At 43.3% G+C, this 18478-nt stretch overlaps 1 protein-coding gene across 2 annotated transcripts in view; it reads right to left on the bottom strand.

The window, feature by feature from the left end:
• FNDC3B (fibronectin type III domain containing 3B) overlaps window positions 1-18478 on the bottom strand; it is a 184664-nt gene that overhangs the window by 28679 nt on the left and 137507 nt on the right. For both annotated transcript variants that reach the window (XM_009089025.4, XM_030227160.2), the window contains 11 exons: window positions 17120-17244; window positions 14721-14895; window positions 13991-14077; window positions 12257-12395; window positions 11642-11713; window positions 11046-11164; window positions 10105-10210; window positions 9148-9320; window positions 6846-6959; window positions 4425-4574; window positions 545-825 (listed from right to left, as the gene is read on the bottom strand). In XM_009089025.4, the coding sequence (XP_009087273.1) occupies window positions 545-825; window positions 4425-4574; window positions 6846-6959; window positions 9148-9320; window positions 10105-10210; window positions 11046-11164; window positions 11642-11713; window positions 12257-12395; window positions 13991-14077; window positions 14721-14895; window positions 17120-17244 (1541 nt within the window). The remainder of the gene's footprint in view (window positions 1-544; window positions 826-4424; window positions 4575-6845; window positions 6960-9147; window positions 9321-10104; window positions 10211-11045; window positions 11165-11641; window positions 11714-12256; window positions 12396-13990; window positions 14078-14720; window positions 14896-17119; window positions 17245-18478) is intronic.

Here is an 18478-nt window from a genome sequence, read left to right as displayed (position 1 = left end):
TGGCAATGCCACTTAGCAATTTAGACTCTGAAGCAATATAAATTGGTTTTAAATTCAGATCATGTTTTCATTAATCTCCATATAGCAGAGACAAAAAATAGCTGTAGCTATACAAATAAAAGTTCATTGTGTGAAAATTGCTAACCCTGCTCAGGGATCAATAACTTCATAATTTAATCCCTCGGAACAGTACTTCAAAGGAGCTGAAAAAACATGAGATGTAACACTGTCATTTTAATTATTTCTTATTTTTAAAATTTACTATTACCAGTGTAACCTTACCTTAGCAGAGCAACTCAAAAAAGAGGAGAGGTCAGAGATAAGGCAAGGAGAGGAGAAAAGAGGAAAAAAGGCGGGAGAAAACAACATTTGAACATGAACTACCACAATCCATTCCACCAAGGAATGACTGCAGATTCCTGTGCTCCTAGGCTGGTTGGTTGGGTTGCTGGTTTGCATTTTCAGCCCCCCTCCATGCCAGGAGCATTTTCTGAGTGAAGCAGAGCTGTGTGATGCCCGTGCCCATCCCCAGCGCCGCACTCACCGGTACGAGGTCTCGGGCAGCAAGCCCTCGAGGATGTGACTGGTCACGTTGCCCACGGGGATGCTGACATCTCCCAGGTCGATGTTGTAGGATGTGATCTCAGCCCCATTATTGCTGGGCTCTTCCCAGCTCAGCACAAGGCACACAGAGGGTGAGGGCTGGCAGGCAGCCACGTGCTCGTCCTCCAGCACGGACAGGGTGGAGACGGCATCAGGCACGGACGCGGGGGTTCTGCAGGTCACCAGGTCACTGTAGGGCCCAGCTCCAGCCTGGTTAATGGCCTGGGAGTGAAAGCAAAGAACATTTACCAATGCTCTCCTTCATAAGTGTATCAAGTTCATAATGATGAACTGTGCTGGATGAGCTGGATGAATTCTTCAGAGGATGTACACTGCTGGCTTCCTCTCTGAAGCGTGACTCATACCCCTGCTATCCTAGGGAATTATTGTCTTCCTTGGTCACTCAGGAATGTCTCAGAAAAACTGGAGAATATTTCTCTTTTCCCTAACAGAGTATTTTTCTTTCTCTTTTAATCAATGGCAAACTTTGGTTAGTAAGGGAAAATGTCATAGTCATGCTGCCAGTGACAGGTGACATCAGCAAACTGGCTAAACCAAATTACTGAGACACCCAGACAAAGTCCCCAGTACACTGCAGGATGGCCCATAAGATGCTTTCTGCAAGCAAAATATGTCTAAAGATAGGGGATATTTGGCTTGTTAAAATTGCTCTTGTTCCTAATTTGGAAAATGGATAACTAATTTAATGCTAAAAAGCTTCTGAAATAAGAATATAGGACCTCAGCATGGCATTAAGCCTATGACTCAACATTTCCCCAGAATCACAGAATCATTACAGTTGGAAAAGTCATAATTCACCACCAAAACACAACCAAAGCACACAGCTCAGTGTCTCTCACAAAAGAGGATAGCAACAATTTATCAAGCATTTCATCCTAAATCACAGATCCTGAATTCCAGAGGAAACCAAGTTTCAAAACTTGGTCCCTTTCTGCTCATTAATTAGAAGCTGTTGTCTTAGCAAGCCCAACACTGCACAGTTGTACAGGCCTTGGGTTTTATCAGCTAGCTGATGCTCAGCCAGGGGCAAAAGCTGTACCCATTGCACTGGAATTGCCCAGGGAATGACTGATGTTACCTCCTCAGGATTACCATAAACTCAATCACAGAACCACAAAGGCTGGAAGGGACTGTGGGACTCGTCCAACCTGCTCCTCCAGCCAGGGTCAGACAATGCAGACCAGGTTGCTCAGGCTTTTTTTCCAGTTGGGTCTTGAAAAATTCCAGGTACGGAGACTGCACAGCCTCTCTGGACCACTGTTAGATCCTTAATAGCCTGCACATTGATATTTTTTTTTCTTTGTATCCCTATTTCAACCTGGAGCCATGCTGGATGCAGCATTCCAGGTTATCAGAAATGGCATGAAATGGGCAACACCACCTCCCCTGGATCTGCCTGCTGGGCTCCTCCTGACACAGCCCAGCATCCTGCCAGCACACAAGGCATGGGGAGAGCTTACAGAACATGGTACAGGAGAAACTACAGGAGTCCACAAGGCACAGACCTCCACAAAAAAGCTTCAGTGCTGCCCAGCACCCTCCACATTTCCTTTACATTTGGAAAAGTTAGCTCAGAGTCTCCCATCAGGTTACAATTAATTGAAAAATCCAGGCTTACCATGTTGCCAGCAGGACTCTGAGGGCAGTGATGGGACACATCAAACAACTCTTTGATTTCTAATCTATGCTTAACTGCAGTGAATAACTTATTTCTGCTCTGCATAATACAAACACAAAGCCATGTTCTGTTTTTCCAGGAGACATTTTGTTCAATTGAAGAAAGAGATAATAAAGTTACATTTGTCAGCCTTTAAAAAGCCCTTCAAAACAAATCCTGCTCCAGGGAAATCTTCTATTTAATGCAGCGCTCCTGGAGCTGTTAGAAGTGAGCCCTGTTTTGTGCTCTGCCAATGACATGATTTGTCTTGCCTCTAAACCAGTGTTTGGCCATTTGTATCTTGCTCCTAGCAATTTATTGTCAGTGGTGTTTTTTAACTGCTTTATTGGACAATCTCATCACCAAAACTGATGGGGCTTTGCTGCCTAGCTGCTTTCCCCTGCCACCCCCAAGTGACACAATATTTCCCTCTGCAGAAGCCACTATTGTTTTCAGGAATATTCATTACAGGAAAAAAGTTGAGCAACAGTAAAGACAATTGTCTGCCCTGCAGTTAGATATGCCTGATTCCTCAATTCTCCTCTTTATTGAATTACTGTGGATTGAGATAGCAATACTGTGTTTATTAGAAGGCTGAATAAATGTGGTTAGGGGGGATCTTTGCTTTTTAAAAGGAAATTTCTCTGTTAAATTTGGTAACAGATAAAATAACATTTCTGACACTATTTAACTTTCTTTGTCTGCTATATCTAATTTGTGGGGAGATTTTGTGCAATTATTTGAAGCTTACAGTGTATCTTGTAAGAAATTCTTCTTCACATAATACAGAGGATCAGATCCAGAGGATGAAGCTCTCTAGGAAGTGATACCTGAGAGACTGATGGACTTCAACAAAATATCTTCTTGCTGTTCTGCCTTCCCTGTAACTGCTGCCTATGGATAAAATTATACTGCCTGCTTTAAAAAGTGAGTAGACTTGTGCAACATTTTTGTGGCAGGTAGTTTGAAATAAGCACCCACTGGAAATCAAAGATGCCATACAGCTGGCTGTTTCCATTTTTAACACAAAATTTTCCTTGGGCTCCCCACAGCAGTGGTCTGTCTCAGAGTCTCCTCCCTGCCCAGCAGATGCTGAATGCTGTCCCTCTTGCAGAAACAAGAGGCACTTTCTGGCTCACACCTCCCAACCTCTCACACATTCCCTCATTCTCCTTCCCCCAGAGTGCCAGAGCAAGGCACAGACCAGCTCTGGCCAAGACACAAAATACATTTGAGTTGTGGGGCCTGAGCTCTTGGGCTGCTGGCCAGCTCCTCCAAACCTTCTTCCCTAAAAAATGAAAAAAAAATCAATATCCTGGTTTAAAAAAAAAAAACCTCCAAGAAGGAAACACTTAACAGAAGCATGTTGTCCTTGATCAAAGAAATTACCCTGGGTGGTCCACATGCTACCAGCTGGGTGGGTATTTGGGTTGGATTAATGGGGGTGTTCTGTCTTCACACACAAATATATCTTGTGGAAGAGTATCTTGGGTAAAATATTTTTACTTCGCTCCCAGTTGCTTTACCTTCCATTTATTGATCAGTAGACATAAAGGATGAAAAGTCCTGGTTTTTTACTTTCATGCAGATACACAAAATGTTTTTTAACTGCTACTTTTTACTGAAAATATAGGAGATAAAGAGATCAAGGAAAAGAAATAATGTAAAAACTATATGAGATCCTGTCTCACAAATCTAAAAGACAAAATGGCAAAGATGGGAACTCACTTTCTGGCAGGTACCATCTCCTCTACACACAGGAATTTACTCAGCTGCTTTGCTTTACTTGATAAATTAAACAGATGCTGGAATTCATTATTTAAGCCAGGGAAATCTTCAATATCCAGTTGGGATGTGGATATTATTTACCTCTCCTTTCCATGAAGAAAATGATTTTTTTTAAAAATTTTCTAAACCATTACCATTTTGTTTTGGTGTCAGAGGCCAAGGTGGCCCTTACAAGCATTAGCCACCAAAAGCAACAAAACACAAGTTTCAAGGAGCACATCGGTCTGTATTGTTTAAAATAAATGTGCATTCCTCCCAACATAACTTCAGAGGGAACTAATGATAAAAATAAGAGCAGCAGTGGAAGGAAACTCTGTTTGGCTCTCAGAGGGCAATGCATGCAGCCCTGCCTTACCTGTAGCCTGCAGCAGTAATGCGTTGCTGCTGACAAGTCACTGATTTCAAAGCAGGTTTCTGTGCCACTATATGCAAGCTGTAGAGACTCCTCCTCTTCTCCCCACTCTAATCTGTATTCAGAGATGTCAGTACCAGAACATTCAGGACTCTGTAACACAAATATTTATGTGGTTCAGTTCAGAAATGAGCACTTCGGATCGCTGTGTTTCACTGGGGAAGGAATGAAGTACATGGAAAAAAAGCCCAACAACCACCCTCATTTTTAAATTAATACACCATTACTGCTGCAAATAGAAATGTACTGAGTTAATGTTCCCTAAGAGGTTACTGAAACAGGACAATTCTGCACAAAAATTACCTGATTGAAATTCAGAGAAATGAGTGTACACAGCTACTCTGCCTTCCATCAGGACACTCAGGAATAAATTGTCTCTCCACTGGCTTGGCAGAAGCTCAACCATGGAGAACATAAAAAAAGCATCAATCTAGTGCAGCCTAGCTGAGAGATCAAAACACAGCTCTGGAAGCACTGGCATTGGAGCCTGAAGCAGTCACTCATGTGATGAGAAAAGAACCACCTCAGCAAGGGAGGAGCTGGCCCGAGGTTCCCGTGGAAGTCACCCATCAGTGCCACAATGGCACCTGGGAGTGTGATCCTGGCATGTTCACATCCACTATGAGACTCCCATGGGATCACAGAATCATCAAATGGTTTGGATTGAAATGGACCTTCAAGTTCACCTCATGCCAACCCCTGCCATGGGCAGGACACCTTCATCAGGCCAGGCTGCTCCAAGCCCATCCAACCTGGCCTTGAACACTTCCAGGGAAGGGACAGTCATAGCTGCTCTGGGTAAACTGCTGCAGTGTCTCATCACCCTCACAACACAGAGTTTCTTCCCAATATCCAATCTAACCCTGTCCATTCCTCATATCCCCAGCAATCCCTTTATTTAGGGGAACACAAATTCAGTGCCTGAATGTGCTGGAGATGAGCCAATGCAGGCACAGTTCCCAAACCAAAATATTTAGTGTTTTTAACAGAACTACCTAGAGCTGTACTGTGTGGCCTGAAGCAGCTCAGGGAAGCACTGCTTTGCCTGCAGAAGAGTGCCCTACAAGGACTTTGTGCCTGACAGGCAAGATGCAATTTCCAGTGCAAGGATCCAGAGCCTTGCTGCACACCACAGCCACCACCCTGCACAGGCACAGGAGCCTCTCTGGCTCTGCCTCAGAGCTTCCAGCTGTTTGAGTAGGAACATTCAGAGCTCCTAAGCCAGATTTCAGAACAACATGTGAAACAAAAAAAGCATCACAATGGGCACCACAGTGTGCTCTCTAGCCACACTCCACAGTGCTTCACTGTTTTTCTTTTTAATTCCTATCAACCAAAAAATGACACTCTTTAAGAAAACATAACCACTGCAAACCACAGCTTCATTTTTAGCTAGAGTAAACAAAGATATCCTTCAAATGAATAGAGAACCTACCAGAACCACTGCTTCATGGCTGGGGAGAGCAAATCCCTGACCATTAAAAGGCAACATTTGAAAGTTCAATACGATTTCTAGTTGCAAAAAATATCAATAGCCCCAAACTGCACCAAATACACCTGTGTGTTCTTAAATTAAATGCAGATTATGTTTGTATCTAGATCTGTTGTTAGCACAATTTATTTGAGCATCTTGTGAATGCCAGTGACTTCTTTCTCAACAGGGGCATTGTTTTGGGGAGGAACTCAATAGAAACAGGGCTGGGGCAGCTGCTAGATTTTCACTGAAAGTCTGTGGCAGAACAACAGCCCCACTGACCCACATCACAGTATTATTATTTATGTACATCCTTTATTTATATACATCCTTTCTTTTCTGCCTTAATCACACAATTTTTTTTCTTTAATGGCACCAATCATCCCCATAGCACTTCAGCTAACACTTATCTTGAGCTCAATGCCTAAGATGCTGGAGAACTGAGGAGGAAACTAAAATAAAAATAAGTATTTGGGGAAAAGACAAACTTTTTTGGGGGGGGAAAGCTCTACATCATAAGCATTTATGGAGAGTTAATTCTGTATCAGACTGCAGTTTCAGCCAAAACCAAATATTTGTATTTATAATTCCAACAGAACATCCTGATGGGCTAAAAGCTTGCAGAGTGCAATTCTATCACTTGATGCCAGTGCAGGAGGCTTTGTGTCTGAATCCCAGTCTGGAAGACTCATGACCAGCTTTGTGTAATTCTCCAGAGCAAAGCAGAGAAGATAATTTTCTACAATAGAACAGGTTCTACCTAGGGTTTCCCTAAATAACAAGATAGCTCCAGAGCAGTGAACAGCTCTCAAGCTCGCTTTTGAGCTCTGTGCTGAGCATACTGGTCTGGGTAAGCAAGGTGGAATCAAACAGGCAGGGAGCTGACTCACCTCCCAGCTGACCAGGACTCGTGTGTTGGACAGGAAGGACAGGGAAGGTGCTCTGCACTGGCCTGGTGGTCCTGCTGCTGTGGTGACCTCTATCACCTCCGAATACGGCCCGTACTACAGGGGAACAAATTATTATTATTATTATTATTATTATTATTATTATTATTATTATTATTATTATTATTATTATTATTATTATTATTATTATTACTACTACTACTACTATTACTATTACTATTATTACTATTATTACTATTATTATTACTACTACTACTCCTGCTACTATTAATATACAGGTGTACACCCATCTCAAAGCCCTCAAGAGCTTTCCAAGAACAGCACATGAACTTTTTCAGAACGCTAAACTTTCTCAAAGGCAGACTGGGCTTCCAACACCCGACACCAAACACCAGAGCTCAGGATGAGCCCATACAGATGACTCAGAGTTGAAGTGTGAGGTGAGCTCAGGAACAAGCAGAGAGCATGCACAACCTTTGTGCATCGTCCTGTGGGGCAGCAAGTGCTCCTGAAAGCAGAAACTTCCTCCAATTTGCCCAAAAGTGAGAATGAGCACAGAGTAACTGAGGAACAGTTTGTATCCCTCTGCCTTACCTTAGCACAGGGTGTTCACACATCAAAACCAGCTTCCCAGGGATACAAAGAGAAGCACAAAGACCACAGCACATATTGGGAGTCCATTTCCAGTTTCTTTAACATAGAATGCCTGCCCCAAGTTCCTTGTAACAGGACAGGATGTGCTGGAGCCCCAGCCTGGTACAACGTGCAGGGACACGCTGCGCACACGCTGAGCACGCTCTGCTCCACGGGCAGCTCAGCTCAGACAGCTTCTGAGCCCGTGGCAGCAGAATAATTTAAATGCAGATTAGCCAATTTTCAGCAGCCTGGGAACCTGGCTTCATCCAGCAGTGCGAGGACAGGCGATAGCACTGAAACAGCCTTTCTGAGGCCTCCTGAGTGGAAGAGTGAAGTTTGCTCAGTACATCCCCGAGTTAATTAGAAATCGTTCTCCAGAACAAAGCAGCTTCACTTGGAAGCAATTAGAGGAAGAACACTGGTATTTACTTATTTTGTAATGCAGTATTAGTGAGCATGAAAAAAAAATGAGCCACTACAAAAAGGCCAAATGACAGAGAAATTATGAACCCCAGAAAACTTCTCAGCAGACGTGTCAGTATCTGCCATCGAACAAAGGCCAACACTGATTGCTTTGTCTTACAAAGAATGTACATGTTAAAAAATATCATTTATTGACTTCTCTGTTTTCAAGGAAGCATCTGGTAAAGGACATCCTCCCCTCTTTTGCACCTGGTAGAAAAACAGAGCCAAACCAGAACCAGCCCCCTCATCTAACAAAGGATGGAATCAGAAATGCCTTGCAACTGTTCTGCCAAAAAAAAAAAAGAAAAAAAAAAACCCAACAAAAAAAAAGGCAAAGCATCACATATTCAAAGCTAGCAGGTAGGCAATGGCTCTGACTCCAACAAACAAATCTTATCTTTCCATGTGCATTTAATTAATTTTTCACAAAAAACAAAACAGCAGGTGTTTTTAAACCCAAACAGTCTTGCAGATATTTCTAATACCCAAATTTTAACAGAACTTCTCCCTGTAAGCAAGTAACTTCAAACCTTTTTGTTATGTTTATCATCAAGATTGCCTGGGGAGAAACACGTCAATGCATGTAGTTTAGTTGGGACTTTATATTAAGCACCACTGGAATGACACAAAGGAAAGCATAATCAACCCAAACCTCAATGAAAAAGAAAAAGATCTTTCTTTCTGCAGATCTCCGTGGACATCAGACAAAATTTCTGATGTATTTGAGAAGGCACTTCTTCCAACGAAATAATTTAATAGAAAAATCTCATTGAATCTATAAAGCACATATTTTTTTTGAAATTAAAACAAAAAAGTCACCAGGTGTATGAGTTTCCCTCAAAAGACACCACCTGGGTGAAATTGCAGTTCTTGTTTTCACACACTTGATAGATTTCAAACAAAAAAGAGGAAATGCAACAGAATGAGGATGAAGAGAATCCTCCCTGCAAACAGCTGTGACTTTTAGCAGGGATTTGGCACATTTGGGAGCAGCTGATTCTGGACAAACCGTACCAGTACCCGAAATCGCCTTTTAAAAGAGACCCAGGTCTAAAACTGCAGCTCCTCCTCCCAAGTTCCTTTCAAGCATTCATCACATGTTTTTTCCTTTGCCCACCTGCCCCTGACCCAGGTGAGGAGCAGCACAGACAGCACCCCAGAGGGGCTGGGGCAGCGCACGTACCCCGCCGTCGTTCAGGGCCCGCACCCGGAACCCGTAGGTGGCCCCGGGCAGGAGGCTGCTCACGGTGCACTCCAGCTCAGCCCCGTGGTACACCTCAGAAACCACTTCTTCAGGGGCTGTCATCTCCACGCTGTACTCAGAGACAGGGCAGCCACTTTCTGACTCAGGGACATCTAAAAGAAATCATGGAATTTGTTAATCACACCACGGCGTGCGCCAAAACAGCCATTTTTTCCTTCAAATAACACAGAAATGTGTATTTCTGCTTCTGTGTATAGACAGAAGACGTCTCACAGATATCTTCTACCTATATAGATATAGACACAAGACATCTCTCTTTTGTTGTGGGCACCTTTGTTTTTGCCCATGAAAACAATGTATTTGATAATACCTGCATGCTGTGTTACAAGACAGTAGCCCAGAACCAAACTGCCTGGGGATCAGAAAAACAGTAGCCACCAAAATGGTTCCAGGAAGCATCTGGGTGGATTTTTATACTGGTGTTGAAATACATTTGACAGTTAGAAAATTTACTTATCCAGAATTTGGCTCAACAAGTGATGCCACAAAAATACTTGGATGCTGCAAGATTATCACTTGTAAAGAAAACAATCTGTTGGAAACTGGCATCTGTCTTGCATTCTGAAAAATATTCATTTTTTGACAACTCAATGCCATCTTTGCAAAATAACAGGGGTCCAATAGATTATGAGTTATACTGTGGATCAGGATTTAAATGCCCCCCAAACCCTCAATACGTTTTAACTCAAATTTTTGAAAAAAGTTATACACTAGAAGAACCAAAACGCTTCTGCCAAGCCAATATTTCAAAGGAACAAAAAAAAAAAAAGATTTTGAGTCACACTGTGTTTTGGAAATAAAATGACAGATATTCTAATGAGGCTGATACTTAATAGCCCTAACAGGGACAGGGCTAAAAACCAAAAAATGGCTTACCCCACTGCAGCTGCACCTCCCTGTGCCTTGGCTTGCCCAGCAGCCTGGGCGGGCGGCAGGGCCCCGGCGCGACGCTCAGCGTGCGGACAGGTAAACTCTCAGAGCACTGGGGGAGAACACAGCTCAGTTACACCCTGCCAGGAGCACAGCTCAGTTACACCCTGCCAGGAGCACAGCTCAGTCACCCCTGGCATGAGCACCATCTTCAAGATGAGCCACAGCTACAGAGCAGCACAAGAAATTGTCTTCTACACCCACCACTTCATGGAAATTTATATAAACAGTAAAGGAGAGGAGATGCTATCAAGGATCTTAGTGGAAATACAATTAATAGTGTTCCTTCATTAGCATTCTCAGTATTGGGCTCTCTGATTTAATTTTCCCAGTTTGAAAATAATGTAATGAGAAAAAAACGTATCAAATCAAGAGGAATAAGTGTATAGGTACTGAATTTAAATCAAAGAGGGGAATTACAGGAATTGGGGTCTGATAAAGGGAACCCAAAAACTTAAAAGGATTCAGCCCTGTGAAAGATAATTGCTTCAGCCCTATGAAAGACAATTGTCACAACAAACCACCTCTTTCTGCATCCCCCAGTCAACAGAGGATCGAGCACATGAGAGTCTGTGGCCTTTTTCAAGTAAATGGCCACATCAGATAAACCTGATGGTCTTTTCTAATGCAAATATAAACAACTACAGATTGGTTCTGAGGAAACCAAATCTCACTAAATTGCAGCTTGCTGAAAAGAAAATTATGTACACACAGAAATCTAAAATTCAGCAGCTTGCAGCATGAGATTAACTGCAATCAGTGTAGTTTTACTGTGCTGCAGGGGTAACATTTCCCTTCTTTTGAAAGCAGAAGTATTTTACCAAAATTAGCAGATAATTCTCTGAAAAATATAACCCCAATAGCCCTTGTTGTGAGATAATACCCACCTGACTGTGTCCACCAGTGCTGATACAGCACGCCCGGAGTTTATACAAAGTGCCTGGTTTCAAGTGAGTACAGGTGTATTCTGTAGCTGAGCCACTATAGGCCACTTCCCACTGATTTGCTAAAAATAAGATAGATCCAAGTTTAAAGAAGTTGAAAGCAACATATTTAGGAGTGTCCAAGGAAAATCTTCCACAAATGATTTATTTCAGGAAAATCGTTAGTATTACTATGAATGTTATTTTCCACTTGAAGACATAACACATAGACATACATGCAAATACATATACAAATAAATGTATTATATATAATGTATAAATGTGCATATAGATGCACACAAATATAAATAAAATATTTCTAGATTTAGCCATATAACATAAAGTTCTGTCATTATTAGTAAAAAGAGGACACCTAAAACCCACTACAAACCTTCCCAAAATCCAACCTCAGCTCACCCAGGAATCCTGCAAAGTACATAACTCTGTTTCAATCACATTAGTAGGGCATTAATGATAATAACAACAACCACCTAAAGAGTAAGGACTTCCATACAGTAGTCACAGTGTTTTGAAATTGAGACAACTTGTCTCAAGTTTACCTTCTGGACTTCCTTGAGAAATCTCCAGCAGATACTTTAGGATTTCTGAACCACCATTATCCTGTGGAGGATCTGGAAAAATCAGACAAGAAAAAGGAGTGAAAGGTGACAAAACAAGTACCAAACCTGTTCCTGATCCAGCTCCTTCTCCACAAACTCCTCCACAGGACCTACACCAGGTTATGGCAGCAGAAGGGGGGGGCACACATTTGTTTTCAGCATGAATCAGACTAAAGGTGCTAGATAATGATGATCCAAACAAAATGTACAGAAAAAGCACTGAAAGGAAAGCTGTGTAGAGGTTTGCCCCACTAATAAGGGAAGCAGCTGGAATGAAGCTGCATTGGGACATGAAATGCAGAGTGAAAACCCTGAAGATGTACTTGAGTGTGAATTAATCAAAACCAAAACATTTTTGCTTCTGAACACACAAAAGCCCCTACATACCTTTTAGAATATTAAAAAAAATAAGCTGTCAAGTTCTCATTCAAACACATTCAACTTTGGGCTGAGAAGGAGCACGAAAACTCTTAGTTCTAACACATATTTACGCGATTTTATTGGAAATTCTTCTGAGCCCAAAAAGCTCTGCTCCATCAGTCTGAGCTGGCTTACCCCACTTCACACTAAAGCCATGAGATGTTACTGGCCCCTTGACCACGGGTCTGGTGGGAGGTCCTGGCCTGTCTGGGCTGGTTGTGCAGACCAACACCTCGCTGGGAGAACTCTTCCCTTCCACGTTGGAAGCAAACAGCTGAAACAAAACCACAACGAGTTTACCCTTGTTCATTGCAACTGCTCTCCTGGCAGTTCTGCATCAGACTTCTTTCAGTAATTGCACAAATGTCACATCCCAAAGTGTGTGGGATTGTAGTAACAGATATTAGATTGTCATGATGTTTCTTTACAAACCGCAGTGATTTCTTCCCCTCCCTCCACCACCAACTGATCATGACATGTTTAAGATAAAAGCAGTGGTGGTTTTCCCTTTAAAGAAAAAGAAAAATCACTTTTTTTTAAATAACTGTATCAACTCACAGTATTTTTCTCAAAAAAGAAAAATAAGAGAACCATAACAATAACGTTGGTATTTCTGGAGGTGTTTTTAACTGCTACTTACAACAAAGTAATTCAGAGTATCAGTAATCACACAATTAAAAGTCAGATCAAAGTTGTGCCTGTAGTCAGTGACACCAGGCTACAAATTTGCTCTGATATCAATGCAGTTTTGTAAAATCCATGTTTAATTGGAAAGCAGGGCTGCAAAGAAGCACTAAGGGTTCTCTCCTCTCACCTGCCACAGCTGCCTTTACAACACTAAGCTAAAAGGCATCATCTCAGAGTGACAAGAACTTCCCAATCCTTTGGGTAGTTCAGGCAACTTCACAAGGTTTTCTGTCCCAGAGAGAAGGAAAAGAGCATTCCTGTGAGGGTGGTGAGGCCCTGGCACAGGTCACTCAGAGATGCTGTGAATGCCCCATGGACAGAAGTGTTCAAGGCCAGGTTGGGGCACCCTGGTCTAGTGGGAGGTGGACCTGTCCACAGCAGGAGGGCTGGAATCTGGTGATTTTCCAACCCAAACCATTCTATGACTGTGATTTTTTTCTTTTTGTTGCTCCAAAATATACTAAAACCTAGAGAAGCCAGGTGTTGGCCCCACACACAGCTTCTGGCCATCTCCAGAACACATGGGTGGCACCTCCTGTGGAGCCACTGCAGTGGACAGCCAGGGATGGATGGACAGCAGCACCACAGCAGATCCTGGATAACTTCACTGCCTTCTCCTCAGCAGCAGCACCCAGTACTGTGCTGTGATCACAGACCTCAGCACAGAGGGGAAAATGCTGAACTTCGTGTTTGCAGGAAGACTCCAGAACATCCCTCAGGGGCTCTGAGCATCCACAGAGGAGAAGACACCAACACCTGCTAAAAACCAGCTCCAGAACCAGCCACGTTGACACATGAGACAGAAAAGCTTCAGGGGAACACAGGCCCCTGTGCTGGCTGGGCAGCTGACAGTGTTTGCTGCATTCTGTGGAAGTGAGATGGCATTTGTCACCAGGGCAATGCAGCCAACTGGGACCACCTCACACCCTGAGCTACACACTTGTACAACATCCTCCCACATGGTACTGAGAACTGTGATTGTTCCCCAAAGTCTGAGCAACAGTAACTCCTGTGTGATAAAGGCAGAAATACAACTAACAGTTTAATATATTAGGTCTCAGTATAAAGTAAATTTGTATTTGATGAATCAGTTTTGGAGGGAGCACTAAAGGATCCCTGTAGTGCCTGGAAAAAACCCAAAACAGAAAACACTGCACAATGACAAGAGGAAAAAGACTTTACCCTGAATTTATACTGTGTGCTTCTTCTGAGATTCTTCACAGTACAGGCTTGCTCCTCTCCAGTGTACTTTGGGTGAAACACGCTATCCTAAAAAAATACAAAACCAAACAAATTCCTGTAACTGAGGAGTCTGAGAAAGTGTTCCCTGTGTCAGTCTGTACCTACAACACATTACAGCAAAGGGGCTTTATAGCCAAATGCTTTAAAAAAAACCCAACAAGAAAACACAAACATATAATATATATAACAATATTAATTACTATTACTACTTTTAAACTGCAAGGCCACAATACTTTTTTTTTTTTTTTAAGAGGAGACATGTTGCAGCTGAGCTGCCCTGAATAATGTAATTTTGCTGTAAAATAAGCACAAGACCAATTGTGGCAGTTTAACCTGCTACAGAACTGGAAGTGACAGATGACAGAACACAAGCCCACCAAGGAGCAGCCAGGAGGACATGGCAGACTGACCTAGCCAGGGACAAGCTGCCCTGTACCTCACAGAATCCTGTGTGGCTTTGTAAGCAATCACAGATGACAGCAGAGATTTTTAGCTAAGGATTCCCAATTCTGCTGTGCAGCAGAGCAAAGCACAGAGCTCCACCCTGCCAAGTACCCAGTACTCCTGGAAGGCCCTCCAAAGGAGCAGTCCATGCTGCTGCTCAGGGATCTCCAATTAATAAATCAAAACTCAGTTTAAATCATGCACTTCATGGCAACACAGCACTTACATTATCTTCTTCCTGAATTTCCAGGGTGTAGGAAATCACTTCCTCTGGTGTGCATCCCTCTACTTTATTCCACTGCAGGGAGATCCACGTCACACCAGCTCGAATGAGCCGCGGTGCAGAAGGGGTCTGAGGAATATTGCCTGCAGTGTAGCAAACCACCTCCTGGCTGTACCCACTGCTCAGAGACAGAGCAGAGAGAGAAATATGAAATACAAACAAACAAACCTCCAAATCACCCCCAAGACAAAGAAACAAGCAAAAAAACCAAAACAACAAAAAAAATAAAAATCCAAAAATAACCCAAAAAAATCCCAAATAAACCCACCCCTCCACCACAAAAACACAAAGCTAAAGAAATCTAAACCTCAATGTACTTAGAGAAATATTTCACATTTTCAAAAAATTTGGACAAAGTTCAAATTGCTCAGGTGGAAAAGATGAACACCCAGTTAGGAAATGCCAGAACTAAGAACAGAAAAAAAATGCAGGATAATGTGTCCTCACAGCCATTTTTACAGATCTCACCACAATAACACTGGTAAAAGAATATTTGAATGCCTAAAATTATTAACTTGGTATTAACTGCGGAGGAAAATCTCATTTTAAAAAGGGGAACTAAAGTATAGGAAACAAAGCCTCAAGTGTTCAACTTTTGGGTGTTGAACCTGAGATGTGCAGAATACTAATTCTATAAACTCTGATCAAGTTCTCAAAGGAAGGTGACATTCTTGCAATTTTCAAAATCTGTTTGCAAAGCACAAAACTTATCTGTACCTTAAAGTCACACCATGAACTTAACACACAGAAAAAGCCAAATCTCCTTATTCTGAATCTTCTTTCTCAAAAATAACCTATTTGTTGAAATACACTTATATTTAAAAAAGCACCTATAACTAAAGCCCAAACAAGACAAAAATCATCATACATGCTTGTAAGTCCACAAGCATTGCAACAAAGCAAAACCATGTCATGACATGAAGTGTTAGATGACATTATCATGCCTTAATTTTGAGTGCTGTCTATAAAAATAAGGCAAGTGTTGCTGGTGCTTATCTCACAGATTAGCACAAAGCAGCTGACCATAAATAGTTTTTAGCTCACTCCTTCCTCAATAGCCTGAGGGGAGAGAAAAGAGGGAGAAAGAACAAACAAAAAAAAAGGGGGGGGGAGGAGTGTTGAAACATGCACTAAGATATTTTAAAAAGCTGGAATCTGGCAAAGAAAAGAGATGCCAGAACTGGGAACCCTGCACAAACCCAATTCCCTCCCAGTTACACTCAGCAGGTCCAGCTCAGCCCCCCTCTCCCTCCACACTGAGTATTATTTCAATGAGGAGGGAATTAATCTTGCAAGAAGCAGGGAAAAGGGACTCTGTGCACACATGAGTGGTCTCAGTCCATGTCAGGAGCATGAATAAAGAAGCTTTCTAAAGCTATAAATTACTGAGAGGCTTGTGTTTGAGAAGAGAGAACAATGCAGGAGTCTCCCTCCACAAAACACATTGTTATACACCACTGGTGTTTCTTTTGTGTCTTTGTAATAATGATTAGATCCTGTTTAGCTAAGGAGGACAATAAAGGAGTGCACAAGGGCACTGGATGTTTGGCTTCTTCACAGCTAAACCTTTCCTGGCCTGCCCTGCTTGCCTGAGCCCAGGAGCACACACTGCCCCTGCAGCACAATATCTCTCTGGGCACACTCTGCCCCTCAGCTGCACAACATTTCATCCCAGTGCTCCCCAGCAGCTCCCTGAGGATGGAACTTAGTCTGATTTCTCACCCATCCTCATGTGAGTGCGTCAGTTTGTGTGCAAGGAAAAGCAGAAGCTAAACCCCATCCTTCAGTGCCTTGGATGTGTTTGTCCTCTCTCTGTCCTGCCTGTCTCTCCCTTCTTTCCCATCCCATCAGCCAGCCCTGCCAGTCCTGAAGAAGGAAGGGACTGTACTGCTGAAAAGAGACAGAAGGGCTTTTGCTTTAAACCAGAAAAATAAATATATCAAGATTCCTTTCAAAATCTGTAACTCAACTTCCCCTTGCTTGTTTTTCTTGGTTCACAGAGGTCCCTAGTGGGAATTTTACATAACAGATGTATTCTTTTGGTATTAGGAACAGACCACAAAACACCATTTAACACCTCAAAAGGAGCCTATCTGCTCAGGCTGATCTCATCAGCTGAAGGCACACAGCAATTCCCTGGGAGGTGAAGGGTATCACCAAGGAAAGCGTGACTTACCTTGAAGCATTAGCAACAGAACAAATGTCAGATATTTAACTCCAAACCATGAAGAGAAAAGAAACAAAAACCCCTCAGAAATTCCTCTTTATGCTGGCATTGATAGGTGAACTTTTCAACCAGCACTTTTTCTCAGGAAAGCTCTCCATTTCCCTGAGGAGCTCACCTAGTACCGACGTCGTTCTGGGCTGCCAGGCGGAAGGTGTAGCCCAGAGCTGGGCACAGCTTGGTCAGCTTGCAATGCTTCTGGCTCCCAAAGTAACATTCTCTGAAACCACTGTTCCTCTTTCCCTGGAAAGAGAGAAATCTGTGATGGGATCGCTGTGAAACAAAACCAGGCCAGGCTGGTTTCAGAAGGAGCTGGTGAGTGCTATCAGGAGATGTTTTCAGAAAGGAAGCTGTGTGAGCACTGACAGCACTGCTGTGCTCTGAAAATCACACAGCTCAGCAGAGTCTGCCTGCTGTCACAGCCCTTCTCCTCTCACCTGCTGCGAGTTGTGAGACGTGTCTACAGCTCCAGCTTGAAATGCAATTTGTCCCACTCACAAACAAACAAGTGGGAAAATTATGAATGAAATGAATCTCTGCATCTCCTCGGTCGCAGGAGCAGGAGAAAGGTGCAGCCAACACTTCTCTGCAAGCCCAGTCCTCCACCGTGCATCCCTGGCTGGAATTGTCTCAGCAATTCCCTATCCCACAAGAGGGCTCTCGCTCCCCACGCTCCAGCACAGCCAGAGCCAGCGGGACAAGCTGCCTGGGACCTTCCCCTGCTCTCCGGGTAAAATGTCCTCATCCCAGAGGAATATCCAGCCTGCCAGGCTCTGCACCCACCCACTGCCCCGAGCACACGGCCTGTGATGAGTGCAAGGGCTTTCTGGGGAAGTCTGGAACTTTGTTAAGGAGTTGTTTGCCAGAGGGATGGGTTTTGGCAGCTTCACATCACTGTGACCCAGAGCAATGATCCATCCTGGGAAAGACAGCACGAGGCAGCAGCCCAGAGGGAGTGGAGACACTTCTCCAGCTCCCAAACCAAGGCAGCAGCCCAGAGGGAATGGAGACACTTCTCCAGCTCCCAAACCAAGGCAGCAGCCCAGAGGGAGTGGAGACACTTCTCCAGCTCCCAAACCAAGGCAGCAGCCCAGAGGGAGTGGAGACACTTCTCCAGCTCCCAAACCAAGGCAGCAGCCCAGAGGGAATGGAGACACTTCTCCAGCTCCCAAACACTCCCTCAGGTACTGCTTTGTACCTCAGCACCACTGAGCACAAGGACACTCAGGAGTTCTCTCCCTGACCCCACCACATTAAAAACAAAACCAAACCCTTTCCAATGCAGCCCAGCTTGGTACACCCTGGGGCAGGAATAAAGCCCAGCTGTTTGCAGGACAGAGACCCTAAAGTAGCAGGGAATATCTGGACTCATTCTAGGCCACACTTGGAAAACAGGCAGTTTGAAATCTTTCAGGAGAAAGGGCATGGACTGCTCAGCTCCTCATAAATAATATCTACCAGTACTGGAACAGCTGAA

This window comes from Serinus canaria, chromosome 9 (genome assembly GCF_022539315.1).
Source record: "Serinus canaria isolate serCan28SL12 chromosome 9, serCan2020, whole genome shotgun sequence".
NCBI classification, from domain to species: domain Eukaryota; kingdom Metazoa; phylum Chordata; class Aves; order Passeriformes; family Fringillidae; genus Serinus; species Serinus canaria.
The sequence above is the reverse complement of the archived record's forward strand: the minus strand, read 5'-3'. Positions and strand labels throughout refer to the sequence as shown.